This window comes from Rhipicephalus microplus, chromosome 5 (assembly GCF_043290135.1).
Source record: "Rhipicephalus microplus isolate Deutch F79 chromosome 5, USDA_Rmic, whole genome shotgun sequence".
Taxonomy (NCBI): domain Eukaryota; kingdom Metazoa; phylum Arthropoda; class Arachnida; order Ixodida; family Ixodidae; genus Rhipicephalus; species Rhipicephalus microplus.
This window is the reverse complement of record NC_134704.1, coordinates 39313473-39329226: the sequence shown is the minus strand read 5'-3', so window position 1 is coordinate 39329226 and position 15754 is coordinate 39313473. Positions and strand designations below refer to the sequence as shown.

The 15754-nt window shown below is 44.6% G+C and overlaps 2 protein-coding genes across 2 annotated transcripts in view; one reads left to right on the top strand and one right to left on the bottom strand.

Moving 5' to 3' along the window:
- Positions 1-3565: 3565 nt before the first annotated feature.
- On the top strand, positions 3566-9077 carry LOC142817474 (uncharacterized). Its single transcript, XM_075894488.1, has 2 exons — positions 3566-3728; positions 8143-9077. Exons 1-2 carry the CDS (start codon positions 3566-3568, stop codon positions 9075-9077), a joined length of 1098 nt encoding a protein of 365 aa, XP_075750603.1.
- A 689-nt stretch (positions 9078-9766) lies between these two features.
- Positions 9767-15754, bottom strand: part of LOC119173907 (cell adhesion molecule 2) — a 28339-nt gene continuing 22351 nt past the window's right edge. Inside the window, exons 4-8 of the mRNA XM_037424690.2 lie at positions 14654-14764; positions 14011-14205; positions 12017-12307; positions 10950-11228; positions 9767-9861 (exon numbers count right to left, since the gene is read on the bottom strand). Coding sequence (XP_037280587.2) covers positions 9767-9861; positions 10950-11228; positions 12017-12307; positions 14011-14205; positions 14654-14764 — 971 coding nt within the window. The remainder of the gene's footprint in view (positions 9862-10949; positions 11229-12016; positions 12308-14010; positions 14206-14653; positions 14765-15754) is intronic.

The window sequence follows — 15754 nt, the reverse complement described above, 5'->3', positions numbered from 1 at the left end:
ATAAGGTAGGTTAACCACAAATGTTATTGAATGTCTGACTTTCGCAAATCAAGATGACTCCTTGCGGTTATTCGGCGACGATACTGAAAGCTCTCATCGCTGGCAAATCCTGCTAGGCTGAACAGAACGTTTTCGTTCAGGAAATAAAAATAAGGTCACGAATGCGCAGATTGCGAACGTAAGACACAGGCACTAGCTTACATAATTGTTGTTCACTAATTGCCTAAAGGCAAATATTGAACACAATCCTGAGTCAAGTGAATTGCACACCGTTGCTTTTTTCTCCATCGCAGTTGTCTCCAGAATTGGTGGCAAATAAAAAAAAATGAAGCGGAGGGCGGCAGAAAAGGGCGAGGCGAGATTATCAGTATCCGCTCCTGAACTAAACGCTCGGCCGAGCAGGTCTTTCTCCAGCGCAGCTGCACCCTGGGCGTCTCCTTCAGTACCCTGCATGACAGGAACGGGACCCGAACCATGGTGGAGAGCTCCAATGTTCGACGTTATGAGCAGCATGGGACTATTATCACCGTTGGCCGGTATACTTGTTTGTTCGTTCGTTTCTTTGTTTGTATTGTTAGTCCTAAAAGGATCATTCAAAGAAGGAGTTAACACTCAAATACAGCTCAGCAAGAAAAAACTACGTGACATGAGTATAAATATGTTTTAAAGGGCACTGCTTACTTCAAAAGTATAAAAAAGTAAAAATGGAAAAACGCACAAACGCACTCTTCGCATCCACAGCGTGACCTTAATTATTAGCGTTTATATTTTAAAAATACCCAATGATTCGAATAGTCAAGAGTATGGAGCTAGTTTAAGAATGCAGTGAGAGAAGTATAAGAAATCAGTGAATCGGCCAGCATGGTATACTCATTGATTACTCGTAGGAAATAGCTATACTATTAATAGTCTATTCGCGTCCATGGAGGTTCAGTAAACATATACTATACCTGTGCCTCAAACGTGGATTTTGTGGTGATCTGAAAACGTCGGGCCCGTTGATCTTAAGCCTATTATTTACAATAAGGAAAAAAAATAATTTTTCTACTGCTGTCCTTAATTCCAAAGCAGGAAGATTTGCGTTTCGGCAAAGTTCATTAGGGAAGTGACGGCGACGATATCAGGTAAATATGAATCTAACTGCTAGACGTCGGACTTGATTATATTTGTGTCGATTCATTGCCGTGTGAGAGTCCAACGCTATTTTAGCATATTTTATAAAGGGTCTTCTTATTGTTGCATATGCTAAGTTTTTAAATTGAAAAGTTTCACTACGTAGCTTGCGCATTGAAGGTTTCAATTTTAAGCAAGTAAATATTAGCACTGAAATCATGCCATCCCGTAGAAACACATCACTGTCCGTAATGTCTTGAATTATAATGTATATGGCTGCAGCGTGCACATTTCTAGTTGAATCATTTAGTGGTTTCGTCAAACCTTATGACAGTCTTCTATTTTACGATAATGTAAACAAAATGACTGCGCCTTTAAGGCCGCATTTGCAGATACAAGAATGAAAAACTCTCTAAGATTATTTTTGAACGGTTTTTCCCTCTTCTGGCTATCACATTTATTAGGACAAATACATATATCAAACCAAGTCCAATAAATCAATGAAGTTTGATGCCCCGACTACGCTTACGGTGGCTATCCTCGCCGGGCTGGCGTTTTATACACTGTACTCACAGAAAGTTGCAAGTCTATTTCGCGTCTGGTGCTTCACGTTGGCACATGCCAGGCTAATTTGATATGCAATATGCACATAGGTGCTGGCACTTTCAACTTTTCTAAAAGAGCGTCTAAGTTATACACCAACAGCGAAGTATGCTAAATGGGTGATAGCGTGAGCGCTGTGCCATATAAAAGTAGAATTTGTACGTGCGGTCTTCTGTAAATATGTTAAATGACGCTCAATAGTAGCGCGTTCATGGAAACATTTCCTGCAGAAAATTCTGTAAACCATGATGCTTTTCGACGTCTTACGCAAACGTATAAAAGTTCGGCGCTTTCGCGTGCGGGCGTTTCAGAAACTGAATTCTCACGTTCTATCTACATTAGCAGTAGGCAACAATGCAATGATACAAGAACTTATCCAAAACTTCGGTGCGGTGGTTTTCTGTTTTAGTGATCTCTAGTGCGAATCACAAGACTTCCATTCAAATAAATTAAAAGTTTTATTTACCAAAAAAAAAAAAACTGGAAGGTTGCCAAGGCTAGAAGCCGTTAGGATGGCTTGACAAAGACCCTGGTGACCTGTACATACACATGGCAGTAATACGGAAATCATTCGAGGAGCACAAGTACAAACAAAATTAACCATTCACCATATCCGTAATGGCATCTGAAATAACTTCACGCAATCAGACGTGGATTATTTTTCGCCCTTCCGACACGTGTGTTTTTTCTTCCCTTGCAGCCCACATTTTTATCTCATTACATCAAGGTTAATTCATGACACACTGTGACTACAAACTCATCTTTTTACCGTGCTTTCGTATATCTCTAACTTCTGGGTATTGGGTCCACGGACACTGGACGCAGTGAACAACGATTTTCGCTTAACCAGCATTAATTCGATTAGTCCTGCCTTGTCGCGCCGAAAACGTGGGCGTCGCGTAAATGTGTATGATTTGTTGTATGTACATGACAAGCTGACGTGAGCAATTTGGCCTCAGTTACGAGACTTCATGCGTAAGAAACGAATGACTTTTCTTATTTGTACTTCCAGTACAATGGTGTTTGTTATGTACCTCAGCATTTCATTTATAAACCGTGTGCTTGATGAGCGAAAGAGACATCGGGATATTTGAAAGCACGTCTGTTTAATCTCACATTTCAATCACCAACTGTAAAATTCACAGAGTCCCTCAGCCATCCACCGAAGATGACTCAACTGCGACAAGCGTTCATTTTTTTCTCTCCTTTTTGTCAGTTGATGTTCTGATATTCCTTCGCCCCCCTCAAAAACTTTCTACATCTCACCGGGTTTCGCGCTGGTTCAGTGATTGGGCCATCTTTGGCATACCCTTTATTTCATTGGGTTACGTCATGATGACGTCCTATGGTAATTTTATCACGTGATTATGAGTTTTTCATCACTTATATATATACGGCTGACGCGTGACGCCGATCATTGATTTTGCCATTTTACGACGCCTGCAATACACTATATAGAAAATATGCTCTATAGCCAATCCACCATACTAAGAGCTTCCCGGGATATGATTTTTACAAAATTCGTAGGTCTTCGAATTTTTTTTCAGATACCAGAGTCACTGATGGTGCCGATTTCGAAATGTCTGACACACTGCGAGGACCGAGTGAGTACAGGTGGCGTGGGCAGAAAATGACACCTCGACGTCAAACGCCTGCAGGGTACCCACATCCAGTAAGGAGGACGACTGCTGCATCTTCTTCGAGGGAAAGACGTTTTCCGCATGGGGCAAACATGGAACCTGGCTTAAGTTGGATGAGGCCAGGGCATGACGGCAGAAATAGGCCGGGAATGCCTTACAGGATGCCCGGTATGATGCCGGGAATGATGCCTAGAATGATGCCTGGTAGAATGCCTGGTATGGTGCCCGGCATGATGCCCAGAATGATGCCTGGTATGATGCCTGGGATGATGTCCGGTATGGTGCCCGGTATGGTGCCCGCTGCCTACCCAGGCATTACTCCAGGAATTTCCATGGTACCAGGAGCACTTATGATGCCTTCCGTATTACCAGGTAAGAACCCATTCTCTCCAATTTTGCTTCTTCACCCACATGACCCTGCCTTCAATTTTCAGTCTGTTCGGTTTTTCTCTTCTCATTGTATCATCATCAGCCAAACTACACCCACTGCAGGGCAAAGGCCCCTCCCGTGATCCGCCAATCTACATGGTCTTGTGCTTTCTGCCACCTCGTTATAGCTGCGAACTTTTTAATATCGTCGCCACACCTGACTTTCTGTCTCCCCTTTGTGCGTTTGTTTCTGATATAACATGATTGATAACTACTGCATCACTCCAAGAGCCGTGAGTTAACATAAACGTTGCAGCCCTTTGATAAAGTATGAATTTACGATATAACAGCCATGTCACTCTCCTGATGGTGGTGCACGAAAAATAGAGGCACAAAAGGAACACACCTGGACACAGTGCACACAAACAACTGAGAATTGATTGGAACAAACAGACATGTGTAAGCAGTTGCGTGAATACATGTATAATAAATTATTATTTGAGCAGGCAGATTGTATTAATGACCCGTTTCCAGAAAAGCTACCTCAGTGCCAAGTAACGTGACAGAGGTTTTCGCGACACATGAATTGCCGACGTTTTTGATAAAACATGCTTCTTCAATTTCACATGCTACCCTGAATTTATATTTCACTGTCGTGTGGCTGAACGAGGGCGCGCAACCACATTCACTACAATCTACAGGAATGTTTCAGCACGCCTGTCACTATAGAGAAGCTTCGTGATCCAAAACCTTATTATTTATATAACGCCATTTCTGTTCAGCGTAACGCTTCCCACATGAATGCGGAATGTCGTACGCCACAGCAACGGCTCAATCGACTTTGTTTTGCACCTGTCCTTGACCTGGCAAAAACCCGAGCCTTGTTTCTCACCATCGAGCTTCCTCTCCACAGCCATGCGAACGCTGCCTAAATTGTAACCAGCCGAAAAGAAAACGAAATTCTATACCTCGCTCCAGCTTTCCTTAAACGGTGTGAGACACCATCTAGGTACACAACTCTTGCTACGTGAAGTGAAGTTGTCGTATTTGTCGACTGACTGTCACGATGTGAATTCAAGTTCTTATCGTTAAGTGAAACTGCCTCAAAGGAAAGCATGAACAAGGGGACATATCGTTAGTCCTATGTCTACTTCTGTTTTCGTTTGCGCTGTTTTACCTATGTAAATGTATGAGCTGGCTCGTACTCAGGCGTAATCGAGGTGGTAGTTGGTTGTCAATGGGCACGTTGTCTTAATTGATGTGCAAACAACAGAAGTAACGTCAGCCATCACCTCGAGCCAAATTGCTTTGGCGTCATTGCTGCATTTTTTTTACTAGGCCGCGTTTTCATGCATTGTTATCCAGTTAAGGTTGTGGTTCCACCTATTATCACTTCGCAAGTAACCAACACACAGCCTCGTATCGTCACAGTGCCGATCGGTGGAGGTACCGGCGGGGGCGGTTCAAGGACTACCGTCATACCAATGCCACTTCCGATGCCGATGCCCCTACCTCTGCCATCGCCAGGTGGTGGCGGTGGCCAGGGCCCAGTTATCCTGGCAGGCACGTCCCCGCCAGCTTCTGCTGCCCAACAAGCCTACCCTTGCCCGGCGTCTTGCCACCAACACTACGCTGCTCCTCCTCAGCAGGAGCCGCCACTTAGTCCTTTGGTGGACGCGGCTGCCGTTACTATGATGATGCAGCAGATTCGATTGCTGCTGTCCCCACCACCAGTACGAACGCGGCGCTCTAGACAGCGATCGCCTGAGCAAGCCGCTCTTTCTCCTCCGGCACCCGCTGCTCTGGGCCCTGGTTTGCCTGAATGTCATCTCCCTTTTCAGTCGATCTTACCTCCTCAGGTGCCAGCGCGAGGAGGCCCCACTGACTTAGTGGCCGCTCTGCAAGCAATGCTGGCGCAAGCAGAGGGTGTGGATAGTCAGAAAAAGCCCTCCAAGGCGACTGGAAAAAGAAATAAAGCAGGCAAGAAGGCCGAACAAGACGCGGAGACGAAACATCGCATGGACGGGGGCAAAAAGCCTGTGGAGGAAGGTAAAGAAGCGAACGGTGAAAAGGATAAGGAAGAAAAAGAAGAGGAGAAGCAAAGTAGGAAAAAGAAGGAAACCGAAAAGCAAGGAGATGAAGTTAAAAAGGTTGACAGCACTGACGAGAAGCTCAAATCTTCGTTGACACAGGAGGGCACGACCCCTGGTAAGGGGCCAGACCCTAACGCCCCCGCATTAAGCCTGAATTTTCAGAGGTAAGGCGAGACAAATTTCTAATGCGCACACGGTTAGTCTGTTATCCTTGTCTGCACAGCATCGTGATCATCATAAGCCTGGCTACACCCACAGCAGGACCAAAAGCTTTTTCTACGTTTTGTAAAATAATTTGATCGTGCGCTCGCTGCCATTACATTTTCATCACAAAATTGTTCATCTTATGTGCCCACCTGACCTGCCGCCTCCTCCTCGCACGCGAACTTTCTCTTGGAATCCAGTCTGTTAGTTTTAATGACCAGTAGTTATCTTGCCTTAGTGCAACATGCCCTGCTCCTGCCATTACAACCTGAAGAGAACCTGCAAAATATTTTCAACGTGCTTACAAAACGCTGCTGATCGGTAGTCAAAACATCGTAGAACACGTGAGCCAAATACTTTAACACAAAGCGCACGGCCTGGAATTCACAATTCTCAAAGCCAACAAGAAAGCACTGCCATTAATGAATGAAGATGATTAAACATAGTTTCATTCACGCCTGCAAACTCAGAACTGTTTGAGTTATGAACAGTTTGCGAGGCGGGCTGTGGACATCGCTATCACATCACGGTATTGATAAAGGACGCCTTCATGAATATTTACACAGTTTTCAGGTCGAAAAAAAAGCTGTCTATAAATAACAATGTGCACTTGCCATCAACCACTGCAGCAACAAACACTATGAGGGTGATAATTCTGTTCCGCTGTAAAAAAATAGATTGTGAAAAAGCGATCGTCAATGCCTTTGAAGAATGATGACTGCCTGACTTAATCAGTACAATTTTTCGAGCGCAGCACAACCGAGCTTGGAGATCACCTGCCGACGTCCGATGATGCGACCGTGGTTGCAAGCCGTAACGGTTACATCGTCTACGCCTGCTTGGCTATCATCATTTGCATTCTAGTATTCGTGGTTGCGTTGGCTTTGGTACCTGCACTGCTTCAACACGCAAAAGGTGCTACAGCTATTTATCTCGATGTTTGCCGGTAGACTGTAGAATTAACGATGAAGGAACGACAGGAAGAGTTTTCATAATGAGGTGGTGACTTCCCGACAACGGATGTCAATGACACCGTACACTGGTGTAGAGTTTTCTTTGTTTTTTTTTTGATGAATTAGAAAGCAGAGAACGTAACATCATTCCCACCCTTACATTTGTAGTGAGAGCACAAGCTTAGTGAAGCGTCAGGTTTCTCTAGTTGCTTCTGCCATTTTTTACATATATTTATCAAGAGTGAGTCTTTAAGGTAGAAAAAAAAATTACGCTGCAATACAGCTGCTGTCCAGGCATTCTTCAAGGTGTTCAAGTTCAAACTCGAATGAAACTTTAAATTGCTTCATATTCATAGACATCGCTGATAGAATCGAAACGTTCAACAAGTAGTATAAAATACATACATACATACATACATACATACATAAATACATACATACATACATACATACATACATACATACATACATACATACATACATACATACATACATACATACATACATACATACATACATACATACATACATACATACATACATACATACATACATACATACATACATACATACATACATACATACATACATACATACATACATACATACATACATAAGCCTGTGGTGTACTTATTTACATGATTTTATTCAGTGTACCCTCACGGGCATGAGGATTTGCTTATCGGTGGCACTTGTCTGTTGTTGAAATCGAATGAAAGTACACGACTGAAGGTATCGTCACACAGCCACATACATGAGAAAGTTGTGTTCAGTTCCCTATCAGAAGTAAGGTTGCTTTTTTGTTATTTTTATTTGGTCTCATTATTTCCACTTATTTCCTAGTAACAGCACTACATTTATTGTCTACAAAAAAGACCCCGTTGCCGGTCCAAACTTCATTAAGTCTGTTAGTTTCACTAGGTTTTCTCGAAAACAAGAAACAAGCCTGTAATTGATTCCTTTTCTTTCGTGGCAGAAAAGCACGTATTTTGATATTCTGCTCCAATAACACAATACTTCTTTCAATACAAGCCTGGACTGATAACTACCTCTCAATACGCCACACATGAATTACGTTCTAAGAGTTTCACACTAGTTCACGCTTACTTCTAAGAAAAAAAGAGAACAAACACTCGGTCTTTCTCTATCTATATTTCGTTTACGCAGGAGTCGTCGGTTTTAGAAATCGGCAGGACTTGGAATCAACTCCCACAGACTGGAACGATACAACACTCACGGAACAGGCTACTGCCCATGGTGCCACAACGATGAACCCGTTTATGGACATCGTGGAAACCTTCGGCGAAGTCGGTGTCGGTGACGGTCTGCGAGATTTCGAGCTGCCATCGCCAGAAGGTCCACACAATACAGTGGGGTTCGCGCTGGATTGGCTCATGGGGGCTGGGGCCATCGTTCAAGCTACAGCGTCCAAGAGACAATCTACTCGCCGCTCCCTTCCTTATTTCAACGAGCGCGGACTACTTCAGAATACTGCAGGCTCGCAGTTCGGGACGAAGCACTCTTCAAAGCTGGGCCTAAAAATGGCGGTTAGCAAACACTTCGACTTGCCGCTCCCTCTCGCGGAGAGCGGTGGTGTCGTAGACGCATCTGTCTATCACTCGCTCTTCAACAGTACTGAAAGCGTTAACGTCGCGCCGAGCTTGACGCCCGAGTCCACACTGCCTTCAGCACCTATATCGGTTAAGGCGTTGATCGAGCGTACTCTAGCAGCGACGTATCTTGAGGCGGTCGCACATGCCGATGTTCAAACCAGGCTGAGAGTCGACAAATTTCTCGATGATCGCACGCATCGAGGCAGCGCAAGCACTTCTCGGATGTCATCACCTGGTGAAGGTGGTCCTGCCGTTTTGCCAGAATCCGCATATGGTGATGACATCTCGGCCGAATACCAGTGGCCTTCAGTCCTTCGAAAGACGACCACCAGGAAGCGTCGAATCAATGTCACTCTCAGCTTTCGGTTACCTCAGTTGCCCACGCTGAACCATCGGAGTATTATCATCCGCGGAATGCTTCATGATTCGACATACAGAGAGGATCGACTTTCGCGCCATAACAAGGACGGCAGAAATTACGAGATTTAGAATTACTCCAACGGCTATAATTTCCTTTTTTTATTTCTGCTAAACATGTTCAACTTGAAGCCACACATGTGCTCGTTCGGGTTTGGTTTTCGGAACATTTTCATCTTCTTTATTTCTTTTATTATATAAATCAATTATGTGCATTCGCAGAAAGGCGGCTTGTAGAATTTTTAGATATGCGTGTGCATTGAAATTCAGTTTATTCGATAAGCAGCGATTGTGGATGGTGCAAATGACCCTGTCCGTTTTAGATGGTTGCTCACTCACTTCATTATTGCTATAGAGAAGCGGGGTTGGTTGACTTTCTTGTCACGCACTGATGTTGGATTTTCTTAAAATATAGAAAATTTTAACTGAATAAGGCCGCACACTCAGACACGGACACTAGAACAGGAAATTGTACAGAACAAGACTAATTAAAAACAATTTCCAAGAGCAATTTAAAGAGCTTTCCAAAAGCACAGACCAAGAGCAGGTATTGAGTTAAAAGATGAACCAATGCCAACTAGCCCAATCACCCGTGCTACTACAATATGTAAAATATTGCTCTTACGTACATTTGTGTGCGCTAATCGTCATTAGTGTTCTTGGATTAGTTTGTTGACATTTCCATACTATATGACGCACTTAGGGTCTATATTCTAAATAAAGGAAAAGCTAACATCAAGAGATTGCCTAATGTGCGCTCATCAGAAATTCTGGACTTGCGATGTTAACGATGCGAGAGCAGATAGTGCGATAACTTGGAAATCAGCTGTCAGTAGCGTCGACAGGCCATCGGCTCCTGCAAAAATGAAAAGAAATAGTGTACTTGTGAGTGTGTTCCTTCATTCGACACTTGGACATCTATTGTTTTCCCGCAGTTATGTTACAATGAGAATTTAAGCACCTCAGATTTCATACATTATCATTTTTACTTTCTTTCATTCAAACACATAATATACTTCGTCTACCAAGTAAGAAAATTGTTCAATTTCCTGTTCGAAATGCGCCATATAGGATGAAAGAGTGTCGTTGATAGGGTTCACTATTGTCTTGCTATTTTGAGCTGCTATTTGCAGAAATAATAGAACAAAACGCAACCATACTGATTTCAAAACAAATTGCTGTACCATTTTGTCATAGAAGCCGCACACTGAGTGTTGCTCGCAAAAGTGTCTACATATCCATATGCCACTTGGCGTGCGATGACATAAACAAATATGCAGCTATATTTACCCACCCCAACCGACATTAGTCTTGTTGGAACCACCATTAGTTAGCACTAGCGCGTATGGTATGGTTACCCAAAGCGACCGCTGCTTTGGCAAACGCCTGTACTGACTGTATGGTAGCGCTAACGGCTTCGGAAACTCCACTGTTTTGCCTTCTTTTTAAAGTGCTGTGGTGGTGTTACCGCCCGTGTTACTGTGTTACGTTACAGCGCACGGGCTTCCAGGGGTGGTGTTTCTCGAACGCTCACGCTATAAATAGGCGCGACACATGTTGCTTGTACTGTAATCCTCGTGTAGCCAGGAGAGGGGGGGGGGGGGGCTCTCCACCTGTCAGTCGATTACTTGTCAGTCGATCGCATTGTTCCTTCCCAACCGAATATATCCGCACTTAACGTGGTTTTGTACGACCTCTAGGATGCACCTTTGACGAAGCGATGATACCCCGTGACGACATCGTGTGACCTCATGTGATGATGTAATCTTGTGACGTCGTCAATACATAACAAACTTACTAGAACTTGACGTCGTCGCAGCATTACGCAACGGGTGACCAAAATGACATGAGGTTTTTGTACCACTTGATTCGCCCGCCATACTTCGCTCAAGAAGTCAACTCTACTAGATGGTTGACGCCCTAAAGAAATGACGTTATTCTTACCAGTAACAGTGAGGGTGACGAAGTTGCTCACTGCCACACCACAGCTGTTCCAAGCGCGGCATTGGTAGCTTCCCGAGTCGGAACGATCGAGCTGCGCCCTAGTGAACGGAACCGAAACAGTCGGGACACTAGGCGCTCGGCTGATGCTGAAGACATGGCCATTGAGATGCCAGCTCACTTCCACTGCCGGGGGATTGGCATCAACTTCGCATTCCATAAAAAGGTCCTCTCCGAAATTGATCTTCGTGGCGTTGACTGTCAGTCGGAGCGAGGGTTTGTCTGCGGTTTAAAAAAACAAGATTACATAAGCTATGCTTCTCAAACGCATCGCCCGCGATCCTCTAGCAAGGGACTCGACCCGCAAGTGGCTCTTTTCATTCCACATTCTTTTTGATTTCTCAATAGGCATGTGCATGATCTGCACAGACATGACAGGTCACAAGTACACTTTTTTAACGCATGCGGCCGCAATGCGTTAAAACAAAACCATAGACAAATAACTTGGACCGAAATTCCGAATAGACGTATCGATTAGAGTCATTCTAGATATCAGTATCGACATGCTGCTCTAAACAGGAAGTCCCGTCAAATTTCTTTCACAAATCACCTAAATTGTAAGATTCGAAAGAAGGCCTTCTTGAAAACGTCAACGTTAGCAAACATTGTCCCGCAGTCGCAATGCGGGCCACGTTTGAGATCGAACACGTGTCGAGACACGATTAATTATTACATAAGGTATGTTGCCATCTTTGTAACAAATAGTTTTTGAATAAGCAATAAAATGTGCTGCTCGACGCATGCACTGCTAGAAGTTTCCATAATATCCCCTTTCTCTTCAATGCATATTTGAGTCGTTTCGCAATAAGCCGAACAGTTGGCAGTCAGGGCTAGTCCACTGTGCATCTTGTCCGTGTTCACTTTGTGCTGTGTTTTACTATGGCGAACCGGACACACCAGAAGAGATGAGTCTCTCTGCAGGTATACCTCCTTTCTTCACGAATCCGTATCACCTACAGCACAACTTTCGGCCTTCTAAGTTTAACGTACAGAGAACAACGCAATCTCACAGTGAACGTCGACGACGAAGCTGGCGTTCAGCCGGTCTTCGGTGACTGGATGAGCGACGACGCAAGTGATCGTTTTGCCTCTGTCCTTGGCGGACACCGTCAACGTAAGCACGCTGGTGGCAACATCGGCATCCTCCTGTACGTGGGTGAACGTGGCGTCCTGAGGACCTTCGTCACCAACGTACCACGTGACGAGGGGAGCGGGTCTCGAACCCAGGACCTCGCACTCTACGCTGGCGGGTATACCATCTTTGAATGGCCGAGCCCGGATGTGCACTGATGATGCAGGTGCTGGAACGGGGAATAGGTGTGCATTGCAGGTTCTGTGGCTTTGAACTTGGCATACACGTACTCTAAATTCAGGACACCAGAATTTCTGAAGCATGCGGAAACACAAGTACAAAGTAATTCTAGAATCTAATGTCTTCACATCTAAAGCTACAAGTGTTTGAATGGATGCTCTAATTGTGTTATGAATGGTTGTAAAAGGCACTAGATAAGTTTCTAAAGCCGCCTAACGCTCAAACGTACAAAAATATCTAAGCAGGTGCACGAATGCAACTACCACAGTCATTCATTGTTCTGTACCCTGTATACTGCAAATGCAGTTTTGTAGCCCCACTTGTCATACTTTGCTACAGCCTACCATGAATACGAACAGAAGCCTGCCATACTTACCTGGCTGTCGCAGTATAAGCTTTGTCGCCAATAAGGAAAGTCTGAACGTGGCTTCACCCATGTTCTGTCTAGTTTATACCAAAACTTCCAACACATTGCAAACATTTTCCACGCACGTAAGTGCTGTTGTTTAGCGCATTAAATGAACGGAAGGTTTTACAGAATACTTTTTGTTTCATCAGCAGCGTTGTTGAAGCTCTCCGTCGTGGTTGATTCAATAATCTACGCCCTCAAACGTGTGTACGCCAGTAATATGTCAACTAAACACTAATAAGGTTGTCAAAGTTTCGTTGTGTGGGCATAGCAAGAGAAGCTTAGAGCTCTTTTAAGTGTTGTAGTAGAATTGTTCACGCTCATAGTAAAGCGCGGCGCCCCTTGAACGTGTCCCTCTCTTCACTCTGATAGTAGCTATCAATATAGCAAGTTGAAGACATTTCACTGTGGGAAGTTGGATAACCAGTGGATCTTATACGGACGCACTCTTTGCCACGCACGACCACGCCAACGCAGTGGTTAGACTCTACTTATGTGGTGAAACACGTACGAAAGACTTAGCGCTGCAGTCAAGTTTTCTGCGCAGCCTTTGAGGTCGTTTCTCCTTTTAGCGATCGATGATGTCACATCATCACAGCGTGGTAAGATTAGCTGATTGTGACATCAATACATGAAGTCGACGTTTTCTAAGAGCACGTCACGTGGCTTTTCATTTATGCTCATGGAGACATGTGGATGGAGGGGACGAATTGGAAGCGTTCTGCAACACTTTTTCAAGTAATCGTTGAATGAATTCATTAAATGGGTTTATCGCCTCACGAATCGACGGGCGCAGAAATATTAAGAGTCCATCAAGTACGAGCGAATTTATAAGAATCCATCGCACGCTTTAGGCGTTTTCTCTTTCTTTCTGACCCAATTAGTAGGAGAAAAAACTGCATATAAGCCCGTTCATCAGCACACGTCATAATTTTGAGTCCTCTCTCTCTCTCTGTCTCTTTGTTTTTTTGACAAAGCGTGGCTTACTTTCAGTGTGCCACGGTATCTCGTATTATAAGGGTTGGTATCGGCTGGTAAATGCGCAGTCCTCGATGCTGAAAACCCATTAACCACGGGAAAGATTTATAGCTGTCTGAGAATTTATTGCAAATTCCAGGCCACGTGCAGCGGTTGTGGTCTGTCGATTGGCAACATTTTGTGGCCATACTGAAAGAATGCTTCGGGTACCTCTAAGCAAGTGTTTCACATACACATCTGCTTTGATAACCACGTTTCCCTTTATCTTCATAGGACGTCGTCTTCAACAAGAGAGATCCACTCACTCCAGATCTCGAGCTTCACGGTGGTGTTCAGTGTGGCTCCCAAAGCGTTGGTAGCAACGCACGTGATAGGGGTGTCACGGTCCCTCCTTGCCAAGTTATGCCTCGTGAGCTTCGACTGCGTAGACATGCCTTTGACCTGCCATTGATCCTTGCCGTGTGCGGGAGCCGAGTCCCAATACCACGTTAGCCGGAAATCTGCGAAAAATGATACGGCTTAAACGCGAACCATAAAGTGCGTCAACTACATCAAACGCATACAACAAGTAGCCTAAAGGCAACAAGGGGCTCATAGGTGTGCGTAAGGTGCTCCATAAGGGAAGAGGAGAGGCGAGTTTGACCACAGTGCCCCCCCCCCAGTTTTGACTTCTCAATACTATGATACGATTTTGAGGGGTGTTGAAGTCCAGGGCTCCAAAACGTCCGATCATCTGGTCCTAGCTTGCAACAGTACACGGACCTCTAGCATTTCGCCTCCACCAAACTGAGACCGCTGCAGCCGGGATCAAACCCGCCACCCACGGGCCAGCAGCCGAGCATCAATTTAACTGATTCGTGATGGAGGACCATGCCACCTCTCGCTACACTACTACACAAGGCACTCTCAATTTATTGAAACGCGGGAATAGCACTGCTGTATGTTCACCGCTGTTGGCTTTGCAGGTCAGCATCAAGGAATCACCCTCCATGTAAGGTCCTGCTATGCCTTGAGCTTCGTCTCCCTTCTCGTCAAATATTGTCGGCTGGTTAGTGGAACCTGAAAAAGGAATATGGGCGTTAGTTATAGTGTATAATAATCGTCATGTAGTAAAGCAAATAACCTGGGGAATATCCTGCACGAGAATTTTTTTGTTTGTTTCACTGCAGGTGTATTGTCTAGAATAAATCATTGTAGCGTATAGGAAAACATGGCATTCTTTCAGCGTGGAAACTATTATTATTCTTGTTTTTTTTTTCAATTTTTGTCATTAGATTTTTGGGGGCTAGGATTCTCTGCGGTCAATTTTCAGTGGCTACCTGGTCATTGCGGCTTCCGGGACAATGATTCCGCAGACAATTCCTCTGTCAAGGACAGATGCTGTAAGACAGCTTCGTCACTTGGCACGTAGTTCATGTTTGCTGTAGTCGAACATCCCAAGCATAAGACCCATGAAATAAACCCTCAACTAGAACTTCGACCTTCATCTGAACACGGTCGACGTGAAGCTTCACTTCTTTGTCGGCTTTGGTTGGGGGTTGCCTTCACGAAAGCATATACAACCCTAAATAAAGTGACCGACAGTGCGGCATGTAAGGTCTGTGGCACCGAAAAAATCATCGACCATCTGCCAAGCCGTTGCCCTCTGTTTCTTTATGAGCGTCTCTCATAATCATATGGTGGTTTTGGGACGTTAAACCCCACATATCAATCAATTAATGTTTCTTTATTAGAGACGAAAACTTTATGACGCGTTGCTACAATTGGACGATCGGCCACTCTCTGTGCAGATGCTGCGGGAGCACCATCCTTGCCTCTTATCACCTCAGAAGGCAGTCAAAGCTTTCTTGAGTTTTCAGATGACTACGAGGCTCTGTGAACACCTTTGACTTTTGCATATTACCAGTGCCTCATACGCGTCTGCCCGTGTACTGACAATTTCCTCTTATCTTTCCTATCTCTTTCCTCTTTCTCTCATCCTTGTGCTCCCTTACCTATATTCCCCCAAAGTAGGGCAGCAAACTGTGGCTGGTTAACCTTCCTACCTTC

Coding starts and splice junctions, on each gene's coding strand:
- LOC142817474 (XM_075894488.1), top strand. CDS start 3,566: ATGCCTGGTATGGTGCCCGGCATGATGCCCAGAATGATGCCTGGTATG. Junction 3,729..8,142: donor GATGCCTTCCGTATTACCAG/GTAAGAACCCAT, acceptor TCGTTTACGCAG/GAGTCGTCGGTTTTAGAAAT.